The sequence below is a fragment of the Pavona decussata genome, unplaced genomic scaffold (genome assembly GCF_977016875.1).
Source record: "Pavona decussata unplaced genomic scaffold, jaPavDecu1.1 SCAFFOLD_217, whole genome shotgun sequence".
Lineage (NCBI taxonomy): Eukaryota > Metazoa > Cnidaria > Anthozoa > Scleractinia > Agariciidae > Pavona > Pavona decussata.
The window spans coordinates 2,003,245-2,027,179 of NW_028145622.1; the positions used below are offsets into that span (position 1 = coordinate 2,003,245).

General features: G+C 38.1%; 2 protein-coding genes across 17 annotated transcripts in view; one reads left to right on the plus strand and one right to left on the minus strand.

Moving 5' to 3' along the window:
- The window catches only part of LOC146459758 (cubilin-like), a 407,624-nt gene that overhangs the window by 379,050 nt on the left and 4,639 nt on the right, over nucleotides 1-23,935 (plus strand). Inside the window, exons 20-35 of one of the 14 annotated variants that reach the window (XM_085088973.1) lie at nucleotides 10,905-10,964; nucleotides 11,785-11,844; nucleotides 12,118-12,177; nucleotides 15,436-15,495; nucleotides 16,974-17,033; nucleotides 17,864-17,923; nucleotides 18,196-18,255; nucleotides 19,085-19,144; nucleotides 19,418-19,477; nucleotides 20,310-20,369; nucleotides 20,643-20,702; nucleotides 21,533-21,592; nucleotides 21,864-21,923; nucleotides 22,121-22,180; nucleotides 22,531-22,590; nucleotides 23,433-23,495. In XM_085088973.1, coding sequence (XP_084945099.1) covers nucleotides 10,905-10,964; nucleotides 11,785-11,844; nucleotides 12,118-12,177; nucleotides 15,436-15,495; nucleotides 16,974-17,033; nucleotides 17,864-17,923; nucleotides 18,196-18,255; nucleotides 19,085-19,144; nucleotides 19,418-19,477; nucleotides 20,310-20,369; nucleotides 20,643-20,702; nucleotides 21,533-21,592; nucleotides 21,864-21,923; nucleotides 22,121-22,180; nucleotides 22,531-22,590; nucleotides 23,433-23,495 — 963 coding nt within the window. The remainder of the gene's footprint in view (nucleotides 1-10,904; nucleotides 10,965-11,784; nucleotides 11,845-12,117; nucleotides 12,178-15,435; nucleotides 15,496-16,973; nucleotides 17,034-17,863; nucleotides 17,924-18,195; nucleotides 18,256-19,084; nucleotides 19,145-19,417; nucleotides 19,478-20,309; nucleotides 20,370-20,642; nucleotides 20,703-21,532; nucleotides 21,593-21,863; nucleotides 21,924-22,120; nucleotides 22,181-22,530; nucleotides 22,591-23,432; nucleotides 23,496-23,935) is intronic. The other 13 variants (XM_085088977.1, XM_085088978.1, XM_085088979.1 and 10 more) reach the window with 13 other exon arrangements.
- Nucleotides 1-23,935, minus strand: part of LOC146459763 (oxidation resistance protein 1-like) — a 354,795-nt gene that overhangs the window by 271,690 nt on the left and 59,170 nt on the right. The window lies entirely within an intron of this gene.

Genomic DNA, 23,935 nt, shown 5'->3' on the forward strand with positions numbered 1-23,935 from the left:
GAATGTAAAATATTGGAAAATAGTCTTTGGTGTTTGGTAGAATTATTTTAGAGCTTTTAAACTTGCGTGCGTTTACAAACACATGAGAGCCGTGTGGTGCCATGAAAACAACACGACCGCGAAAAAATATTTTTCAAAACTGATTTATAATTTCTAGACAAATATCGATGGTATCGAGAATTTACTGTGCGTCGCACTGTAATTGACGATTGAAGCATCTGTCAGTAAAGCCTTAAACACGTAACATAAAGAAAAATTATCGATTGTTGCCTGGAAGAAAGCATTTTTTTCGTTTGGAAATGACCTGTAAACGGCCGTCGAATCACGTAAACATGATATTTTCTGCGAGAGCAAGGTAGCTTCCGGGGGGAAATGTTTGGAAATTCAAACCTAGGTCAATTCTGCTCGTATAGTAATAGTTGTAGTATCTAAATAAACGTTAACAAATGGAGAATACGGGAAAATGGTCTTCGGCTTTTGGTACAATTATTTCAGAGCTTTTAAACTTGCGTGTGTTTACAAACACATGAGAGCCGTGCGGAGCGAATGAAAAAAAAAAACGGTCATGAAACAAAATGTTCAAAAATTAATTTCTATACGAATATCAAATGTATCGAGAATTTAATAAACGACTAAAGTATCTGTGTAAAGCTTGAAACACGTAGCATAATAAATTATCGATTTTTGCCTGGAAGAAATTATTTTAATTTACAAATGATCTGTTTAAACGGCCGCCGGAATTACGTAAACATGGTATCTTTTGCGAGAGCAAGTTATTAAAATAGCTCCCGGGGATAAATGTTTGGAAATTCAAAACTGTGTCAATTCTGCCCCTAATTATTAATAATCCTAGTCTCTAAATAAACGTTAACAAAAGGAGAATACAGAAAAATACTCTTTAGTGTTTGGTAGAATTATTTAAGAACTTTGAAACGTGTGTGTTTACAATCACATGAGAGCCGTGCGGTGCAAATGAAAAACACGGCCACGAAATATATTTTTCAAAAATTAACTTCTTCTCGAATATTAGTGATATCGAAAGCGATTTAAGTGTCTATGTAAAGCTATTTTAGAGTTCTGAAAGTTGCCATAACTGATCACAAACGGGTGATATAGACAAATGTGAGACTTACTTTTCCGGCCGGCCTGCCCTAACTTGCTATCTATCGCTTGCTTTCACGTTGAACTTTGCTTAATCGTCCTCGCTTGTCTTATTTTTTTTTTTTACTCTCTCTTTCTCTTCTTTCCACGTTTGTCAACATATACAACAAAAAGATACAAATTGACTTTTGTATTTTGTGTTCTTTATCATTTCTATTGTAAACGCACCTCGACATGCACTTTCCCGCTAAACAAACACGGGCGCATTAGCTAGCATTGTTGGATTGCGTACGGTCGGACGGACGGTCGCACGGATGGACAAGTGACGTCATAACCAAACCAATTTTTTTCGCTTTCACGGGTTACCAAATTCTCTTAGCTATGGGGCTCCGCGCTGCGCCTCCGGCGCGTGGAGCTCCGCTATCATAGCCATGCCGTTTTTTTTTTGTTTTTTTTTTTTTCCAAATATGACTTGTTCTCCAACTCATGACAAAGTTCCAACCGTATTTAGAAACATAAAGCTTACTTGATAACAATGACACGTTATGAGCTTAAAACATGGAAATGAAAACATTTGGGGGTGGTCATTTAGATTTTTTGATAAACACACTCAAAAGTTCATGGCATGGCTCAATTTCATTTTGCGCTTTACTTAACCCTCTCACTCCCAAGAGTGCCATATGACACAAGAAGTCATTGCGTGCCCAATATTGGGCCAATTTGCATCAAATTTGGACACCAAACAGATCTTGGAGAGATCTGCACAATGGAAGAATAAAATCTTACCCCCCTCCTACATAAGACATGATTTACCACCCCTCCATTTTTTGTAACTTTTTCTTCTTACACTTTTAAGACCAAGTCACCACTTGACAAGAAACTATGTGCTGAGATCTGCAAATTAAACTATAGTTTAGGGGTATACTCAGTGTATGCGAGAAGTAAGATGTATTTTAAGGTTTATATTTTCTCGTTTTAAACACTTTTCATTTTTTCCTGTTACTTCCTTTGTCTTAGCTGGAATGATTTATACAATGCCCTAGATAAAGTTAAGGCACATTTTTTTCGACCTACAAAATAATAGCTCCTTAATGTCATATCTTTTTGACTCAATAGCCTTAACCCCTAAGAGTGACTAGCATCTAATTTCTCCTTGTATCACCACTGAATCAAACATTAAGGTCATGAGCCCAGGAGGGGTATTACGGATTTCAAGTGACGGGGATGATTGAATGGGGGCAAAAATCAAAACCCAAAAATATCCCTGGACCAAAAATTAACCCTAAAAAAAATCCTTTAAAAGATTTAGAAGATTTTCAGAAGGAATTAAATTATATAACACAAAAATAAAAACATTAGATCCCGGAATCGAAAATTTTAAACCCAAAACAATCTTTCCATCATCCCCGTCACTTGAAAGCTGGATTACCCCACCCCCCCCCCCCCCCACCCCCCTGGGGTCATGGGAATAAAGGAAATGATTGCCAACTAAAGAAGCTCTTGATTGTTAAACAAATTCTCCTTGTCAGTGCCATAGGAAATGTATAGAGAACAGTATGGAGAATATGCATATAGACATTAGGGTGTAAAGGGATCAAGGTTAGCGACCAAAACTGTAATTGAATATGGATATATGAAATATATATTTCAACTGCGTGTGAAAGATTAAGTTAAAGAAACACCCTCACAGTTATTTTGGGGGTTTTCTTTTCACAACTGATTAAGTTGTAGAAATAACTGTGAGAATTTTATATTACATTTTATATGTTTGCACTCCAAGTGGTACACATATACCAATCTACACAATTTCCTGCCAGTGATGAACAATGACCATTCGCATCCCATCCATCATTTTGTGGCAGACCCTCCGTCAATTAACCCTACAAACTTGACAACAACAGTTCAACATCTGTTGAACACAATGTCTTTTTAGGCATTAATGAGTCATAGGTGTCTTTAAAGTAACTGTTGCTTCAGCTGTCTGTGCAGTTAAGGCATATCATTGCATTCTGAAAAGAAATAAAATAAAGCAAATTTTGTCAATGTACGCAGTGAAACCTCTTGTAAGTGGTCACAAAATATGATAATTACAAAATAATTATTGTTAATAAATTTTGACATATTAAGGGTTATATTTTTTAATAATGATCTAACACTTCAACAGTCATAAACGGTCACTACTAGCAAAATTTAAAGCGGAAGTTACAGGTTAATGGGGTCAATCAAGAAAAAACAACTTTAACAACAACAACAAAAAAATTGCCTTATGTCATTATAATTAACAATTAGATTATTAGCTCGAGATTTCTATCGCGTGATAGCTGATGAGGGCGCAGCCCGAATCAGCTATCGCGCATAGAAATCGAGGGCGAATAATCTAATTGTTTTAGTATAAATCTACTAGTCGGTGAAAACTAAACAAGTAAATTATCTATTTCCTCATCGCAGACACTTCAAAAACGCGGCGAAGTGGCCACCATTTTGTTGAAAACCGCTACTCACTATCTATCACAGAATAGATAGCGAGTAGCGTAGCCAATCAGAGAACGGCATTCGTGATAGAACACTAGTAGGTTTATACTAACAGCTATTATGCTATGCACAGCAATGCACCTGCAATTTTTCTATTTGAACCCATAACACCTCTCACAGGAAATCTTTATGGCTGTAAAAGTGCTTCATTAGATGAACATAAATGGCCCAGTGTTGGTCTGTGTTGGCTACAAAGTAATATTTACAATCATATATTATATTCCATGTTATAAGTGTAAATGAAAAATGAGAAAGGCCTCAATAATCTCATTCTAGTGAGATTATAGGGCTTTCCTTAAATAACAATAATAATAGTTGTAATAATAATAATAATAATAATAATAATAATTTTATATAAATATTTTTTATTCTAAATTTTTCATCTCTATCAAGAGTCTAAGGCCCTGTTTACAAGCGGGAAGGGTAACCCTGGTGCAATTGGGTTACCCTAACAGGCGGGTCAAAGATAGCCCAGGTTTCCAAGCAAAATTTCACAGGTAGGGTTACCCTACCACCCGCGACAACTTAATATGCTTGGTAACACACGCATTGCAAACAAAATGGTCAACAAGGGAAGGCTTCTGGAAGTTACTTCAAATCTGCTGTCGTTACTGCCAGTTATAGCTGCTTATGGAGTGTTGCTACGTTACCTTAATGCTCATTTCTACAAAGCGACAGCAAGTTGCCATATTGAACTCGGCTATGGAATACAATTAAGCACTCGCTTGAATGGGGATTTCAAAAAAATCATAATATATTTGCACGCAAAGAAATATAAAAAATGTATAATTGTCTGTAATGGTCTCTTTTAAGGGTAAAAAAAGGCTTGGGACACGCCAAGATTGGTCTCCTTATGAGACCAAATTCAAATTTCCGACGAGCATCGGCGCCCCTTTCATATGAGAGTCCCCCCACCCAGGAACCTCGCTTAGGTAGATGTTAACCTCCTGTAGGTGGATGTTATGAGTTGGTTAAAATAAAATGAAATTTACGTCAATGATAGAAAAGCTCCTTATGATCGCAAGTTTCCCTACTAGAGAGTAAACTTCCATGCGTATGAATTGACTATTACTACATACATAAGTTATGAAATGTACACTGTAAGCTACTGTACCTCCCTTAGTAGATGTTGACCTCCTGTAGGTGTATGTTAAATAAAATGAAGCTCAGGTCAACAGTTCCAAAAGCTCCTGCAAGATTGCAAGTTTAAATGCTTGCAAATAAGCTTCCTATGTGCACGAGTGTGCCAGTATAACACATACGATACAAACGTGGTGCTATAAAACGTACCTCCCTTAGGTAGATGTTAACCACCCGTAGGTGGATGTTTAATACTTGAGCAAATCTTGATTGTTTTCAAAGTTCCACGTTTCTTCCACAAATCAAGCGTAAAATCCTTGATATGCTCTGACGCCGAGAAACGAAAGTAGAAAGAACTCTGTATTCTACCATAACGAGAGCTAACAAACGTTCGAAGTCTTTATTTCAGCGACGTCGTCCGCCATTACTACTAAAGGTGGATTTCCACTGTCGCGTAAATTTTACGTGAATACAAACGTAAATTAATCCACCTTAAAAGAGAGTGAATTCCGGTATAATCGGATCTCGGATCGTGGTTGCTGGGAAGAATAATCCAATTACGTCACCTCCCTTAGGCCGATGTTATCTTTTCGCGACCGATTGAGAAAAGTGTAAGGTTGGCTTCTTGACTGATAAACAACAACATTACGAGTTCCTCAAAACAGGGAGGTAAGCAATAACGCTTTAGGCTGAGAAATAACCATTTTACCACAATTGCAAGAACTTATCTCGGTCTGGTTCGCATGATCGTCGTCTAACAGAAGCAGACACTGCTCCACCAAATTAAACAGACGAGGCACAAAATGCAAAAAAAGGGGGTTCGATTCCTCGGTTCCCAGCACATACAATCACTGATCGTAGAATAGTGGATGAACTGACAGTAATCTTGAGACTAAGCTTCATCTTCGACCAGTTCTTTTAGACCAAAATTGCTGGCGTTAGTTGCCCTTGCCCATTGGCACATCATGTATGTAATCAATCGTATTTGGCAACTCACCAACCCCCTGGTAAGTTGGCAGAGAATAGAGCCGCGAGTACAAATGTGTATGTAGAAAAATTCTCAGAATCGCTGTCCAGGATGTGTAATGTAGATAGATCTAAGATAGATTTACATCACAATGGTTTTAAAAGCATTTCTTGTGGCAATCTGTTCTTGCACGCAAGAAAAGTTCATAAACAACATTTTTAGAATAATTAAGTCACACAACGCAATGCTTCAGACTATAAATTCTTCTCTTCGATAAATAGATTTCCAGTATTTCTTGTCTAAGTTTGGACTATTTCGCTTCTTTTTCGGAGACAAAAATACTGTTTCAATGTAACAAGAGTTTCTGTGAAATAGTTAAACACAGTTACGTCTTCAAGAAAGATCTACGAATTTGATAAGTGACAGTTTTAAACAACTATATCTGGTATGAATGTGAAGAAGACCCTGGCCTTTGGAAACTAATCTAACCACTGGAATTTCCTGTGTCTTTGACCACCCACCTCTTTAAAGTTTTCAGTTCCCTGGTCCGGAAATGGGTATTTTCGGGAACAACATATGTATCTGCTAGGAAAACTAAGGCAGTTTTTACGTTTTGTTTTCGTTCAGTTGTTTTACACAACTTGCCTTGCACATAGCCTAAAAACAAAAAAAGTATCTTGAATGTAGTCTTCCGTTTGGGTTTCCTTACTTAGAATGGTAAAAACTATTTTAAACAAGAAGTTCCGCGCCCTCCTTCATTTCACACCTTTGCGGGCGTGAGATGCAAATTAAGACGCTGTTCAGTCGTGGCAAGTTGTTGACTCAAGCGCCCTCTGAAAAATATTCCTCAAAATTTTATAATATTATCACAAGAATATAGGATATCAAGTCCTATTTTTTTTAACAAGGGTTATTATGAAAACTAAGCCAATTTTGTCTGTAACAAGATGCCCTTAATGGCATCTTCACGAGATGCTTAATGTGGTACCATTGTATGCTTCGCAGGTTTTAAGAGCATGTCCACGAGAGGACCAGTCAGTGGTGATACATGCCATCTCACTGATTTCAATGAAACTTGGCCAGATTGAAGGGCCCACCTTATAACTTCAAAAGCCAAAGTGGTTTGATATTTGGAACTTTCCGGGGGGAGTTAGACCACCCCCTGCTTTTTTACAAAAATTCCCATAGAAATTACTCTAAAAAGGGTAAAGTGAGGGGCTCCTTAACCTTGTAGAATTTGATTATTTGATTAATTATCTGTCAATCAATGCAAGTTAATAATTAACTAGGTAAAATAGCATTTCAAACTATGGTGATTTTGTGGCCAAATATCTCCAATGGCCAACTCCCCCCAAAAAAGATACGACTATCATGGTTCAGTTCCACCTTTGGCCTAACCAAATCAATAAAAAAATGTTTGGGATCTGCTTTTTTCAGCGCGTATTGCAAGCTCAGACCCTACACAAATTGCACAAGATTTTGGTTTGTACATGTACAAGCCCAAAGTCGCAGCAGAAAACAACTTGGGAGCGAATTAAAGAGTCCCTCCCACTCATTTCTATTGGTTATTGATCTACTGACTCTCTCGTAGATGATATGATAATATTTCGAATTTTCGCAAAAATTATGCAATAATTATGAAAACTGGTAATTGTAGGAGCCAAAAATCAACATTCGCAGTTGGTTGCCCCAAATAGCACGAGAAAGTTGCAACTTTTCGCTTTACAAGCCCAGACAGAATATCCACTCATAATCTTAGCAAGATTCTAAAGACTTTTATTTCAGAATCTTACTTCAAAACCATTCGGATCTAAAACTGAAACAAATAGTCTACACACAATGAATGACCCTAACGAATATTTTTTTCTTCCTATTGTTTATTCGAAAAATACTAACGTTTGTCAGTTCATGTTAATGATTGACCATTTCGGATAAACGATTGTATGAAGGTGCAATTGATTGTGCGTCTCTATGCAAATTGCATTATTGTATGCCTCTAATACGCAGTTGATTGTCATACTGTGCAATTGGTTTTTTATCATTGTTAATGATTAACCATTGCGCGAGATTGAAAGTGCATTTGCTATCTTTGATTGACCAAGGGTGGAATTGTTCATCCGTTGATGCTATTGAATGTTAATACATATTCAAGTTGCGTTATTGAAAGTTCGTTCGCGTTAACGAAGTTCATGGAAGTGCTAATGAACGTATATTTGCCGTATAGTTTCAACTGTTGACGTAAATGGATGTATATTTTGGGTAAATGAACAGCAAAAGGTGTAGTAATATACGTGATTTGAAAGCTAATAGAATGTAGATTTGAATGTCCGAAGAGCTTTTAAACTCACTGTGACAAAAATATCAAAATTTTACGTGCCGCAGTTGTGATGTTTAAGCCTGGTTTACCCGTACGACGCAAGCATAAGCATAAACACAAGCATAAGCACAAGAAGCCTACGTGTTAACCGGTGCGACGCAAGCATTAGGGCCTTGTGCTTGCGCTTGTGCTTATGCTAGCATCGTCCCGGTTTACAAGTACGACGCAACGACGCAAGCATAAGCACAAGCACAAGAGAATGGAACGATTTCCATTCTCTTGTGCTTGTGCTTGTACTTGTGCTTGCGTCGTTGCGTCGTACGTGTAAACCGGGACGACGCAAGCATAAGCACAAGCGCAAGGAAATAAAACTGAAAAACAATGACAAGCTGACAACGTACATTCTAGTTTCTCACGCGTTGCCATTTGCAAAATGGCGGCAGCAAATGTTTATGCTTCTGCGCTTGCGTATGTCACCTTATGCTTATCGCACGTGTAAACAGCCTTGTGCTTATGCTTATGCTTGCGTCCTACATGTAAACCAGGCTTTATACTCGTCTGTTCAATCGCGGCTTCAATTCAAATATAATGTAACACTCTTGCATAAAAAAACTAAGATTTGTTTCTCGCCTTTCTTTTAAAGAACCTCTTGGCTACATGCGTGATTAGAAAGCTAATGGAATGTAGATTTCAATGACCAAAGAAATTTGAACTCAGTGACATAAAAATACAAAATTCGTGCCGAGGGTGTGATGTTTATACTGGTCTGTTCAATCGTGGTTTTGACAGCTAAATGTAACACTCTTGCATGGAAAAAGATTTGTTTCTCGCGTTTCTTCCAACGAATCTCTTAACTACATGCGTAATTACAAAGCTAATGGGATGTAGATTCAAATGACTAAAGGGATTTTGAACACACTGACTGAGATAAAAATATTAAAATTCGTGCTGGAGGTTGTGATGTTTATACACGTCTGTTCAATCGCGGGTTTCAATGTTTCGACAGCTAAATGTAACACTCTTCTATGAAAAAAGATTTGTTCTCGAGTTTCTTCCAACGGATCTCTCAACTACATACGTTATTAGAAAGTAAATAGAACGTAGATTTCAATGACTGAAGGGATTTTGTAATCACTGCGATAAAAATATTGAAATTGGTACCTAGGCTGAGATGTTTGTATTTGTCTGTTCAACCACGGCTTTCAATTTTCGCCAGTTAATTGTATTGTAATATTCTTGAATAATTTCCGCCAACTGGGCTCTAAAACAAATCATGCCGGAGCGATTCTTTTCCAATCTGCGTTGTCCAAATACAGCCACTTTAAACTCGCATTCATCCACAAAATATATGCAGACACTGCTTCCTGTAGGCATGTTCCGCCATTTTGTTTTATAACAATTCGCAAAAGACGCGTAGCATTGCGTGGGAATCGGCTCAGCTGTCAACGTGGGTAAAATTCAGGATATATGATTGGTTATCACCTAACCCTCTTGGGACACTGGATCTCGCGGGAGATCTAAAAATAACTTCAGAGGGATTACGATGGGAATAGGGCCTATATGGGGTATTACCTCTCTTACCTTCATTCTCTCTTGCCTTTTAAAGCAGCGAATCAAAAGAATAACTTTTTAGAAGCACTCGGCAGTTTAAATGACGGTAATTGGAGAGTTCCTGGCGAACGAATCATGCTTTGTTTGACAGTTGTAGAACCAAAATGCAAGTAGGAAAGGTCGCTTATAACACATAACTTGGTTGAATTGATGCTTAAACGCTACTTGAATTAGAAATCCACTTTTAAAAAGATTAAAGGTTTGATTGTCAATCTTTACTTAAAGGTTTAATTTAGGAAAGCTTTTTGCTTGTTTTTCTTTGTTTTTTTTGGTGAAACGAGAACAATTTGTAATCTTACACTTTTATTGAAATTACACCAGAAAAGAAAACTATCCTAGCTAATGGAATTGTTTGAGTCACGAAGATAGAGTCATGTTGTTTCCGTATTCTCTTGTGTTACGCTACCGAGTATCGTTACATCGAAAATTGCATTACGATAACGTAATGATCACACATATGGCCTGACTCACGTTTTCTATTATATAACCAGGATAGAAAACGTAAGTCAAACCACGCTATCGTAATGCAATTTCCGTGTATAACGATAAGCAGCGTAACACAAGGGAATACGGAAACAAGATCACGCTAACTATTCCATTAGTTAGGATAGTTTTAAAATCTGAGAAGCATACAGTGGGAATAGATAAGGCCACACTGAGCATCCCGCGAAAATGCCTTTAGGGGCATCTTGTTTTATGCAATGAACGATCTTGAACTCCAACAGGTAATCAGCCATTCAATTCAAAATGAATTCTTACATCGACTCAAGCATCCCAGGGTTTATCCATTAAGCTGAATTAAACTCTGCTCTCTCCTAGAAAGGATATTTTTGTCCTCTATTGTTGTCTTTGTGTTCAACAAAAAACTGCCCAATCAGAAATCATTATTTGAATGAATATTTATAGGGCAAAAAGGGTATCAAGAAAATGAGTGTTCTAAAATGACATTAGGTCTATAATCACTATTAGTAATAATTTTGACTGGCAAATACTTCGACTCGACAAGGTTTGTTTACATTTTTCAAAGGATGCGCTTCTCAGCGCGAGACTTGTGATGAAGTGTGATATGCAAATCAGCTAAGAAATGGTATCTAATGCGCATGTGCACCAGGTGACTGTGTCCCTTTAAGGCCTTGAAGAAAAGCACAATTGGAAACCAGGGTAAATGTCGGTGCGATTTGTTTAATCTCAGCTGACAAAGACTGTAAAAATGGATAAAGAATGTATTGTTTAATGTTAAGAATTGTCACCCTGCCATACATTCTTTGTAAAATCTTGAATTGACTCTTTTCTCAGTTATAACAAGCCAAGCACCGACTACGTCGCCAGTACTTCCATCCACGAGTTCGCCTTTAGGTAATTAAATGATGAGACCAGTTATACAGGCTGAAAACATGGAGGGTTTCTTCGTGTAGTCATTCGTTTTTCATGCCACTCAAAAGCTTAAGACTTGGGCATAAAAGGCTTGTAAAGAAGTAAATTTGATTTAAAAGTGGATCCACGTTTAACTGCCAATGTACACTTAGATGTCATAAAATGGAGAACCTTTGTTGACGTTTTGTCTCTTTAGCATACAGTCCAACTTCCATGTGTGACCACCTCTCGTACGCGACATCCTCCCATAAGCGACCACCTATCCAAGCAACAAATTTTTCCCAGTCAAATCCCTATAGTTAGAACCTATCGTAAGCGACCGCGGTAATTTTTTCAGGTGACGTTAGTATTTTTTTGCAATTGTTTTAAACCTGTTGAAAGAGACCACTTGACACATGGTCTGGTCTCTATGTTCGCTGTATCCAATACACCAGCCAGAGTTTACTAGGAAATTTTAATGACAACCTAGCACTGCTCGTATTGCAAATTGGAAAATGATTACAATAAATTCTCTTCCAATAAGTAGATGTGTCAGACCTGTTCCAAGAAGAGGCCCCCTCTGGTTCGACTCTCGTTAGCGACCACAAAATCTCGGCATTTTCGATGGTCGCTTACGGGAGATTCGACTATAATTCAAACAGCATGTTACAAGCAAATAAACAACATAAGAAAAAAGGGCATGTCACACTTGGTGATCAGCTTTCAAAGCCTGTAAAAATTTACAAACGATTTCCGATTAATGGCTAGACTTGCCACCCAGCCATACATTCTTTGTTAAATCTTGAATTGAATCTTTTTTAAGTTACAACAAGCCCAGCAACGACAACGACGCCAATACCTCCATCCACGAGTTCGCCTTCAGGTAATTAAATGACAAAACAAATTTAGGTGGCCAATAACAAGGAAGGTTTTTTTCTGTAGTCATTCGTTTTCATACAACTCAAAAGCAGAAGACGTCTAGCGCATTAAGGCCTTGAAGAGAAGCACAGTTGGTAATCAGGGTGAATGTCAATACAATTTGTTGAATTTCACCTTTTAAAGACTGTAAAATTTGGAAAAGAATGTATCGTTTTTTGTCAAGACTTCCCACGCAGCCATACATTCTTTATAAAATCTGGAATTGAATCTTTTTCAGTTGTAGCAAGCCAAGAATCGACTACGCTGCCAATACCTCTATCCACAAATTCTCCTTCAGGTAATTAAATGATGAGACCAGTTATACAAGCTGCAAACATGGAGGGTTACTTTGTGTAGTCATTGGTTTTTCATGCCACTCAAAAGCTTAAGACTTTTGCAAAAAAGGGCTTGTAAAGAAGTCAATTTGATTTAAAAGTGGAGCCACGTTTGACTTTCTCTGTACACTTAGATGTCATAAAAAAGAAAATCTTTGTTGACGTTAATGTAAACATTGTGTCTTATTCATACAGTCCAACTTCGATGTGTGACCACCTCTCGTAAGCGACCACCTCCCATAAGGGACCACCTATCCAAAACACCAAATTTTTCCCAGTCAAAACCATATAGTTGGAACCTCTCGTAAGCGAACGCGGCTACTTTTTCAAGTGATGTTGTTATTTTTGCAATTGTTTTAAACCTGTTGTAAGCGACCACTTGACACATGGTCTTACCTCTATCTTCGCTGTATCTAATACACCAGTCAGAGTTTACGAGGAACTTTTACTGACAACCTAGCACTGCTCGTATTGCAACTTAGAAAATGGTTACAATAAATTCTCTTGCAATAAGTAGACGTGTCAGACCTGTTCCTTGAAGAGGCCCCCTCTGGTTCGACACTCGTTAGCGACAACAAAATCTCGGCTTTCTCGGTGGTCGTTTACGGGAGACTCTACTATAATTCAAACAACATGTTACAAGCAAATGAACAGCATAAGTAAAAAGGGCATGTCCCAATCAGTGATCAGCTTTTAAAGTCTTTAAAAATTTACAAACGATTTACGATTGGTGGAAAGACTTGACACCCAACTATACATTCTTTGTTAAATCTTGAATTGAATCTTTTTCAGTTGTAACAAGCCAACAATCAACTACGACACCGTCACCTCCATCCACGAGTTCGCCTTTAGGTAAATAAATGATGAAACAAATTTAAGTGGCCAATAACATGAAAGGTTTTCTTTGCGTAGTCATTCATTTTCATACATCTCAAAATCTGAATACGTCTAGCACATTATGGCCTTAAAGAGAAGCACAGTTGTTAATCAGGATGAATGTCAAGGCGATTTGTTGAATCTCACCTTTCAAAGACTCCAAAATTTGGAAAAGAATGTATCGTTTTTTGTCAAGACTTGCCACGCAGCCATACATTCTTTAAAAAATCTGGAATTTAATCTTTTTCAGTTGTAACAAGCCAAGAATTAACTACGACGCCAAAACCTCTATCCACAAATTCGCCTTCAGGTAATGAAATGATGAGGCCAGTTATACAGGCTGCAAACATGAAGGGTTACTTCGTGTAGTCATTGGTTTTTCATGCCACTCAAAAGCTTAAGACTTGTGCATAAAGAGCCTATAAAAATATCAATTTGATTTAAAATTGGAGCCACGTTTGACTTTTTCTGTACACTTAGATGTCATAAAAAAGAAAATCTTTGTTGACGGTAATGTAAACATTGTGTCTTATTAGCATACAGTCCAACTTCGATGCGTGACCATCTCTCGTAAGCGACAACCTCCGATAAGGGACCATTTATCCAAAACACCAAATATTTCCTAGTCAAAACCATATAGTTAGAACCTCTCGAAAGCGACTGCGGCTACCTTTCAGGTGATGTTATTATTTTTACAATTGTTTTAAACCTGTTGTAAGCGACCACTTGACACATGGTCTTACCTCTATCTTCGCTGTATCTAATACACCAGTCAGAGTTTACGAGGAACTTTTAATGACAACCTAGCACTGCTTGTATTGCAACTTGGAAAATGGTTACAATAAATTCTCTTGCAATAAATAGACGTGTCAGACCTGTTCCTGGAAAAGGCCCCCTCTGGTTCGACTCTCGTTAGCGACCACAAAATCTCGGCATTTTCGGTGCTCGCTTACGGGAGACTCGACTATATCTCACGTGATATGTTACAAGCAAATGAACAGCATAAGTAATAGGGCATGTCCCACTCAGTGATCAGCCTTGGAAGTCTTTAAAAATTTACAAACGATTTACGATTGGTGTAAAGACTTGACACCCAACTATACATTTTTTGTTAAATCTGGAATTGAATCTTTTTCAGTTGAAACAAGCCAAGAATCGGCTACGACACCGGCACCTCCATCCACAACTTCGCCTTCAGGTAATTAAATGATGAAACAAATTTAAGTGGCCAATAACATGGAAAGTTTCTTTGTGTTGTCATTCGTTTTCATGCAACTCAAAAGCTGAAGACGTCTAGCACATTAAGGCCTTGAAGAGAAGCACAGTTGGTAATCAGGGTGAATGTCAATGCGATTTGTTGACTCTCACCTTTCAAAGACTGTAAAATTTGGAAAAGAATGTATCGTTTTTTGTCAAGACTTCCCCCGCAGCCATACATTCTTTATAAAATCTGGAATTTAATCTTTTTCAGTTGTAACAAGCCAAGAATCAACTACGACGCCAATACCTCTATCCACAAATTCGCCTTCAGGTAATTAAATGATGAGACCAGTTATACAGGCTGCAAACATGGAGGGTTACTTTGTGTAGTCATTGGTTTTTCATGCCACTCAAAAGCTTAAGACCTTTGCATAAAGGGCTTGTAAAGAAGTCAATTTGATTTAAAAGTGGAGCCACGTTTGACTTTCTCTGTACACTTAGATGTCATAAAAAAAGAAAATCTTTGTTGACGTTTATGTAAACATTGTGTCTTAATAGCATACAGTCCAACTTCGATGTGTGACCACCTCCCATAAGGGACCATCTATCCAAAACACCAAATTTTTCCCAGTCAAAACCATATAGTTGGAACCTCTCGTAAGCGACCGCGGCTACTTTTTCAGGTGATGTTTTTTTCTTGCAATTGTTTTGAACCTGTTGTAAGCGACCACTTCAAAACATGGTCTGATCTCTATGTTCGCTGTATCTACTGACACCGGTCAGAGTTTACGAGGAACTTTTAATGACAACCTAGCACTGCTCGTATTGCAACTTAGAGAATGGTTACAATAAATTCTCTTGCAATAAATAGACGTGTCAGACCTGTTCCCGGAAGACGCCCCCTCTGGTTCAACTCTCGTTAGCGACCACAAAATCTCGGCATTTTCGGTGGTCGCTTACGGGAGATTCGACTATAATTCAAACAACATGTTACAAGCAAATGAACAGAATAAGTAAAAGGGCATCTCCCACTCGGTGATCAGCTTTTAAAGTCTTTAAAAATTTACAAACGATTTACGATTGCTGGAAAGACTTGACACCCAACTATACATTCTTTGTTAAATCTTGAATTGAATCTTTTTTAGTTGTAACAAGCCAAGAATCGACTACGAAACCGGCACCTCCATCCACGAGTTCGCCTTCAGGTAATTAAATGATGAAACAAATTTAAGTGGCCAATAACATGGAAGGTTTCTTAGTGTAGTCATTCGCTTTCATAAAACTCAAAAGCTGAAGACGTCTAGCACATTAAGGCCTTGAAGAGAAGCACAGTTGGTAATCAGGGTGAATGTCGATGCGATTTGTTGAATTTCACCTTTCAAAGACTGTAAAATTTGGAAAAGAATGTATTGTTTTTTGTCAAGACTTGCCACGCAGCCATACATTCTTTATAAAATCTTGAATTGACTCTTTTTTAGTTGTAACAATCCAAGAATCGACTACGACGCCAATACCTCTATCCACGAGTTCGCCTTCAGGTAATTAAATGATGAGACCAGTTATACAGGCTGCAAACATGGAGGGTTACTTTGTGTAGTCATTGGTTTTTCATGCCACTCAAAAGCTTAACACCTTTCCATAAAGGGCTTGTAAACAAGTCAATTTGATTTAAAAGTGGAGCCACGTTTGACTTTCTCTGTAGACTTAGATGTCATAAAAAAAAAAATCTTTGTTGACGTTTATGTAAACATTGTGTCTTAATAGCATACAGTCCAACTTCGATGTGTGACCACCTCCCATAAGGGACCATCTATCCAAAACACCAAATTTTTCCCAGTCAAAACCATATAGTTGGAACCTCTCGTAAGCGACCGCGGCTACTTTTTCAGGTGATGTTTTTTTCTTGCAATTGTTTTGAACCTGTTGTAAGCGACCACTTCAAAACATGGTCTGATCTCTATGTTCGCTGTATCTACTGACACCGGTCAGAGTTTACGAGGACCTTTTAATGACAACCTAGCACTGCTCGTATTGCAACTTAGAAAATGGTTACAATAAATTCTCTTGCAATAAATAGACGTGTCAGACCTGTTCCCGGAAGACGCCCCCTCTGGTTCGACTCTCGTTAGCGACAACAAAATCTCGGCATTTTCGGTGGTCGCTTACGGGAGATTCGACTATAATTCAAACAACATGTTACAAGCAAATGAACAGAATAAGTAAAAGGGCATGTCCCACTCGGTGATCAGCTTTTAAAGTCTTTAAAAATTTACAAACGATTTACGATTGGTGGAAAGACTTGACACCCAACTATACATTCTTTGTTAAATCTTGAATTGAATCTTTTTCAGTTGTAACAAGCCAAGAATCGACTACGACACCGGCACCTCCAACAACGAGTTCGCCTTCAGTTAATTAAATAATGAAACAAATTTAAGTGGCCATAACATGGAAGGTTTCTTAGTGTAGTCATTCGTTTTCATAAAACTCAAAAGCTGAAGACGTCTAGCACATTAAGGCCTTGAAGAGAAGCACAGTTGGTAATCAGGGTGAATGTCGATGCGATTTGTTGAATTTCACCTTTCAAAGACTGTAAAATTTGGAAAGGAATGTATCGTTTTTTGTCAAGACTTGCCACGCAGCCATACATTCTTTATAAAATCTTGAATTGAATCTTTTTTAGTTGTAACAAGCCAAGAATCGACTACGACGCCAATACCTCTATCCACGAGTTCGCCTTCAGGTAATTAAATGATGAGACCAGTTATACAGGCTGCAAACATGGAGGAATACTTTGTGTAGTCATTGGTTTTTCATGCCACTCAAAAGCTTAACACCTTTCCATAAAGGGCTTGTAAAGAAGTCAATTTGATTTAAAAGTGGAGCCACGTTTGACTTTCTCAGTAGACTTAGATGTCATAAAAAAAAAATCTTTGTTAACGCTAATGTTAACATTGTGTCTTATTAGCATACAGTTCAACTTCGATGTGTGACCACCTCTCGAAAGCGACCACCTTCCATAAGGGACCATCTATCCAAAACACCAAATTTTTCCCAGTCAAAACCATATAGTTAGAACCTCTCGTAAGCGACCGCGGTATCTTTTTTAGGTGATGTTGTTATTTTTGCAATTGTTTTAAACCTGTTGTAAGCGACCACTTGACACATGGTCTTACCTCTATCTTCGCTGTATCTAATACACCAGTCAGAGTTTACGAGGAACTTTTAATGACAACCTAGCCCTGCTTGTATTGCAACTTGGAAAATGGTTACAATAAATTCTCTTGCAATAAGTAGACGTGTCAGACCTGTTCCTTGAAGAGGCCCCCTCTGGTTCGACTCTCGTTAGCGACCACAAAATCTCGGCATTTTCGGTGGTCGCTTACGGGAGACTCGACTATAATTCACATAATATGTTACAAGCAAATGAACAGCATAAAGTAAAAAGGGCATGTCCCACTCAGTGATCAGCTTTGGAAGTCTTTAAAAATTTACAAACGATTTACGATTGGTGGAAAGACTTGACACCCAACTACACATTTTTTGTTAAATCTTGAATTGAATCTTTTTCAGTTGTAACAAGCCAAGAATCGACTACGACACCAGAAGCTCCATCCACGAGTGCGCCTTCAGGTAATTAAATAATGAAACAAATTCAAGTGGCCATAACATGGAAGGTTTCTCTGTGTAGTCATTTGTTTTCATAGAACTCAAAATCTGAAAACGTCTAGAACTTCAAGGCCTTGAAGAGAAGCACAGTTGGTAATCAGGGTGAATGTCAATGCAATTTGTTGAATTTTAGCTTTTAAAGACTGTAAAATTTGGAAAAGAATGTATCGTTTTTTGTCAAGACTTCCCCCGCAGCCATACATTCTTTATAAAATCTGGAATTTAATCTTTTTCAGTTGTAACAAGCCAAGAATCAACTACGACGCCAATACCTCTATCCACAAATTCGCCTTCAGGTAATTAAAAGATGAGACCAGTTATACAAGCTGCAAACATGGAGGGTTACTTTGTGTAGTCATTGGTTTTTCATGCCACTCAAAAGCTTAAGACTTTTGCATAAAGGGCTTGTAAAGAAGTCAATTTGATTTAAAAGTGGAGCCACGTTTGACTTTCTCTGTACACTTAGATGTCATAAAAAAGAAAATCTTTGTTGACGTTAATGTTAACATTGTGTCTTATTAGCATACAGTCCAACTTCGATATGTGACCACCTCTCGTAAGCGACCACCTCCCATAAGGGACCATCTATCCGAAACATCAAATTTTTCCCAGTCAAAACCATATAGTTGGAACCTCTTGTAAGCGACCGCGGCTACCTTTCAGGTGATGTTATTATTTTTGCAATTGTTTTAAACCTGTTGTAAGCGACCACTTGACACATGGTCTTACCTCTATCTTCGCTGTATCTAATACACCAGTCAGAGTTTACGAGGAACTTTTACTGACAACCTAGCACTGCTCGTATTGCAACTTGGAAAATGGTTACAATAAATTCTCTTGCAATTAGTAGACGTGTCATATCTGTTCCTTGAAGAGGCTCCCTCTGGTTCGACTCTCGTTAGCGACCACAAAATCTCGGCTTTTTCGGTGGTCGTTTACGGGAGACTCGACTATAATTCAAAGAACATGTTACAAGCAAATGAACAGCATAAGTAAAAAGGGCATGTCCCGCTCGGTGATCAGCTTTTAAAGTCTTTAAAAATTTACAAACGATTTACGATTGGTGGAAAGACTTGACACCCAACTATACATTCTTTGTTAAATCTGGAATTGAATCTTTTTCAGTTGTAACAAGCCAAAAATCGACTACGACACCGGCACTTCCATCCACGAGTTCGCCTTCAGGTAATTAAATGATGAAACAAATTTAAGTGGCCAATAACATGGAAGGTTTCTTTGTGTAGTCATTCGTTTTCATACATCTCAAAAGCTGAATACGTCTAGCACGTTAAGGCCTTGAAGAGAAGCACAGTTGTTAATCAGGGTGAATGTCAATGCAATTTGTTCAATTTTACCTTTTAAAGACTGTAAAATTTGGAAAAGAATGTATCGCTTTTTGTCAAGACTTGCAACGCAGCCATACATTCTTTAAAAAATCTGGAATTGAATCTTTTTCAGTTGTAACAAGCCAAGAATTGACTACGACGCCAACACCTCTATCCACCAATTCGCCCTCAGGTAATGAAATGATGAGGCCAGTTATACAGGCTGCAAACATGGAGGGTTACTTCGTGTAGTCATTGGTTTTTCATGCCACTCAAAAGCTTAAGACTTGTGCATTAAGAGCCTGTAAAAATATCAATTTGATTTAAAAGTGGAGCCACGTGTGACTTTCTCTGTACACTTAGATGTCATAAAAAAGAAAATCTTTGTTGGCGTTAATGTAAACATTGTGTCTTATTAGCATACATGTCCAACTTCCATGTGTGATCACCTCTCGTAAGCGACCACCACCGATAAGGGACCATTTATCCAAAACACCAAAATTTTCCTAGTCAAAACCATATAGTTAGAACCTCTCGTAAGCGACCGCGGCTACTTTTTCAGGTGATGTTATTATTTTTGCAATTGTTTTAAACCTATTTTAAGCGACCACTTGACACATGGTCTTACCTTTATTTTCGCTGTATCTAATACACCAGTCAGAGTTTACAAGGAACTTTTAATGAAAACCTAGCACTGCTCGTATTGCAACTTGGAAAATGGTTACAATAAATTCTCTTGCAATATGTAGACGTGTCAGACCTGTTCCTGGACGAGGCCCCCTCTGGTTCGACTCTCGTTAGCGACAACAAAATCTCGGCATTTTTGGTGGTTGCTTACGGGAGATTCGACTATAATTCAAACAACATGTTACAAGCTAATGAACAGCATAAGTAAAAAGGGCATGTCCCGCTTGGTGATCAGCTTTTAAAGTCTTAAAAAAATTTACAAACGATTTACGATTGACGGAAAGACGTGACCCCAAACTATACATTCTTTGATAAATCTTGAATTGAATCTTTTTTAGTAGTAACATACCAAGAATCGACTACGACACCGGCACCTCCATCCACGAGTTCGCCTTCAGGTAATTAAATGATGAAACAAATGTAAGTGGCCAATAACATGGAAGGTTTCTTAGCGTAGTCATTCGTTTTCATAAAACTCAAAAGCTGAAGACGTCTAGCACATTAAGGCCTTGAAGAGAAGCACAGTTGGTAATCAGGGTGAATGTCGATGCGATTTGTTGAATTTCACCTTTCAAAGACTGTAAAATTTGGAAAAGAATGTATTGTTTTTTGTCAAGACTTGCCACGCAGCCAAACATTCTTTATAAAATCTGGAATTGAATGTTTTTCAGTTGTAACAAGCCAAGAATCAACTACGACGCCAATACCTCTATCCACAAATTCGCCTTTAGGTAATTAAATGATGAGACCAGTTATACAGGCTGCAAACATGGAGGGTTACTTTCTGTAGTCATTAGTTTTTCATGTCACTCAAAAGCTTAAGACTTTTGCATAAAGGGCTTGTAAAGAAGTCAATTTGATTTAAAAGTGGAGCCACGTTTGACTTTCTCTGTACACTTAGATGTCATAAAAAAGAAAATCTTTGTTGACGTTAATGTTAACATTGTGTCTTATTAGCATACAGTCCAACTTCGATATGTGACCACCTCTCGTAAGCGACCACCTCCCATAAGGGACCATCTATCCATAACACCAAATTTTTCCCAGTCAAAACCATATAGTTGGAACCTCTCGTAAGCTACCGCGGCTACTTTTTCAGGTGATGTTATTATTTTTGCAATTGTTTTAAACCTGTTGTAAGCGACCACTTGACACATGGTCTTACCTCTATGTTCGCTGTATCTAATACACCAGTTAGAGTTTACGAGGAACTTTTACTGACAGCCTGACACTGCTCGTATTGCAAGTTGGAAAATGTTTACTATAAATTCTTTTGGAATAAGTAGAGGTGTCAGACCTGTTCACGGAAGAGGCCCCTTCTGGTTCAACTATCGTTAGCGACCACAAAATCTCGGCATTTTCGGTGGTCGCTTACGGGAGATTCAACTATAATTCAAACAACATGTTACAAGCAGATGAACAACATAAGTAAGAAGGGCATGACCTACTCGGTGATCAGCTTTTAAAGTCTGTAAAAATTTACAAACGATTTACGATTGGTGGCAAGACTTGACACCCAACCATAAATTCTTTGTTAAATCTTGATTTAAATCTATTTCAGTTGTAACAAGTCAAGAATCGACTACCACGCCGGCACCTCCATCCACAAGTTCACCTTCAGGTAATTAAATGATGAGACCAGTTATACAGGCAGAAAACATGGAGGGTTCTTCGTGTACTCTTTCGTTTTTCATATCACTCAAATTCTTAAGACTAACGCATCAAGGCCTTGAAGAGAACCACAGTTGGTAATCAGGGTGAACGTCAGGGCCATTTTGTTGAATCTCAGCTGTCAAAGACTGTAACGTTGACAAAGAATGTATCGTTTGTTGTCAAAACTTGCCACCCAGTCATACATTTTTTGTAAAATTTTGAATTGAATCTTTTTTCAGATACAACAAGCCAAGCAACGACAACGACGCTGGTACCTCCATCCACGAGTTCGCCTTTAGGTAATTAAATGATGAAACAAATTTAAGTGGCTGATAACATGAAAGGTTTCTTCATGTAGTCATTCGTTTTCATACATCTCAAAAGCTGAAGACGTCTAGAGCATTAAGGCCTTGAAGAGAAGCACAGCTGGTAATCAGGGTGAATGTCAATGCGATTTGTTGAATCTCACCTTTCAAAGACTGTAAAATTGTAACAGTTGTAACAAGCCAAGAATCGACTACGACGCCAATACCTCTATCCACGAGTTCGCCTTCAGGTAATTAAATGATGAGACCAGTTATACAGGCTGCAAACATGGAGGGTTTCTTCGTGTAGTCATTTGTTTTTCGTACCACCCTAAAGACTTGCGCATTAAGGGCTTGCAAAGAAGTTAATTTGATTTAAAAGTGGAGCCACGTTTGACTTCCTCTGTACACTTAGATGTCATAAAAAGGAAAATTTTTGTTGACGTTACTGTTAACAATTTGGTCTCATTAAATTAAAAGGGCATGTCACACTTGGCAATTAGCTTTCAAAGACTGTATAAACGATGAATCGTTTGGCTGCAAGACTTGCCACCCAGCCATACATTCTTTGTAACATGTTGAATTGATTAATCTTTTTCAGCTGTAACAAACCAAGAAGCGACTACGACTTCAGCACCTCCATCCACGAGTTCACCTTTAGGTAATTAAATGATGAGACCAGTTATACAGGCTGCAAACATGGAGGGTTTCGTCGTGTAGTCATTCGTTTTTCATACCACTCAAAAGCTTAAGATTTGCACATTAAGGGCTGGTAAAGAAGTCAATTTGATTTAAAAGTGGAGCCACGTTTGACATCCTCGGGCCACTTATGTCAAAAAAAGAGAATCTTTGTTGACGTTAATGTTAGCATGTTGTCTCATTAGCATACAGTCCAAATTCAATGTGTGACCACCTCTCGTAAGCGACCACCTCCCATAAGGGACCACCTATCCAAAACACCTAATTTTTCCCAATCAAAACCCTATAGTTTGAACCTCTGGTAAGCGACCTCGACCACTCTTATAGGTGACGTCATTATAACTTGCCATTGTTTTTAACCTGTTATAAGCGACCACTTGACACATGGTCTGAACTCTATGTTCGCTGTACGTAATACACCAGTCAGAGTTTACGAGGAACTTTTAAGAACAACCTATCACTGCTCGTATTGTGACTAGGAAAATATATACAATAAATTCTCTTTGAATAAGTAGATATGTCAGACCTGGTCCCGGGAAGAGCCCCCCACTAGTTTGACTCTCGTAAGCCACCACTAAATCTTGGCATTTTCGGTGGTCGCTTACGGGAGGTTCGACTGTAATTGAAACAACATGCGACAAACAAATGGACATCATAAACTAAAAGAGCATGTCAGACGTGGTGATTAACTTTTAAAGACTGTAAAAATTTCCAAACGATGTAACGTTTGGTGGCAAGACTTGCCACCCAACCATACATTCTTTGTAAAATCTTGAACAATTTTGAACAACATTCAATCCTTAGCAGTGGCAACAAGCCAAGCACCGACCACGACGCCAGCAACTCCACCCACGAGTTCGTCTTCAGGTAATTAATTGATTCGACAAGTAATACAGGCTGAAAACGTGCAGGGTTTTTTCGTGTAGTCATTCGTTTTTCTTTCAATTCAAAAGTTTATGACTTGGACATTAAGGCCTTCTTACATTTAGAAATAATCGCGTTTGACTTCCTCTGAATCTTTGAGAATCTTTGCAGATGAAGATTAACATTTTTCCTTACTCCCAGCATATTTCAAAACGAACAAGTTGAAACCATAAGCTCAAAAAAGCATTTTAAACTTGGTAACCAGGGTGAATATCAGTGCGTTTTGTTCAATCTCAGAGAAGTCAGCATTCAAAGACTGTAAAAATTTACAAAGAATGTATCTTTGTCTTGCCACCCAGCCATAGATTCTTTGTGAATTAAATCATGACCTCTTATCCTATCAAAAACTAGCTAACATATCTTGCTCAAGTGTTTAGAGAGTA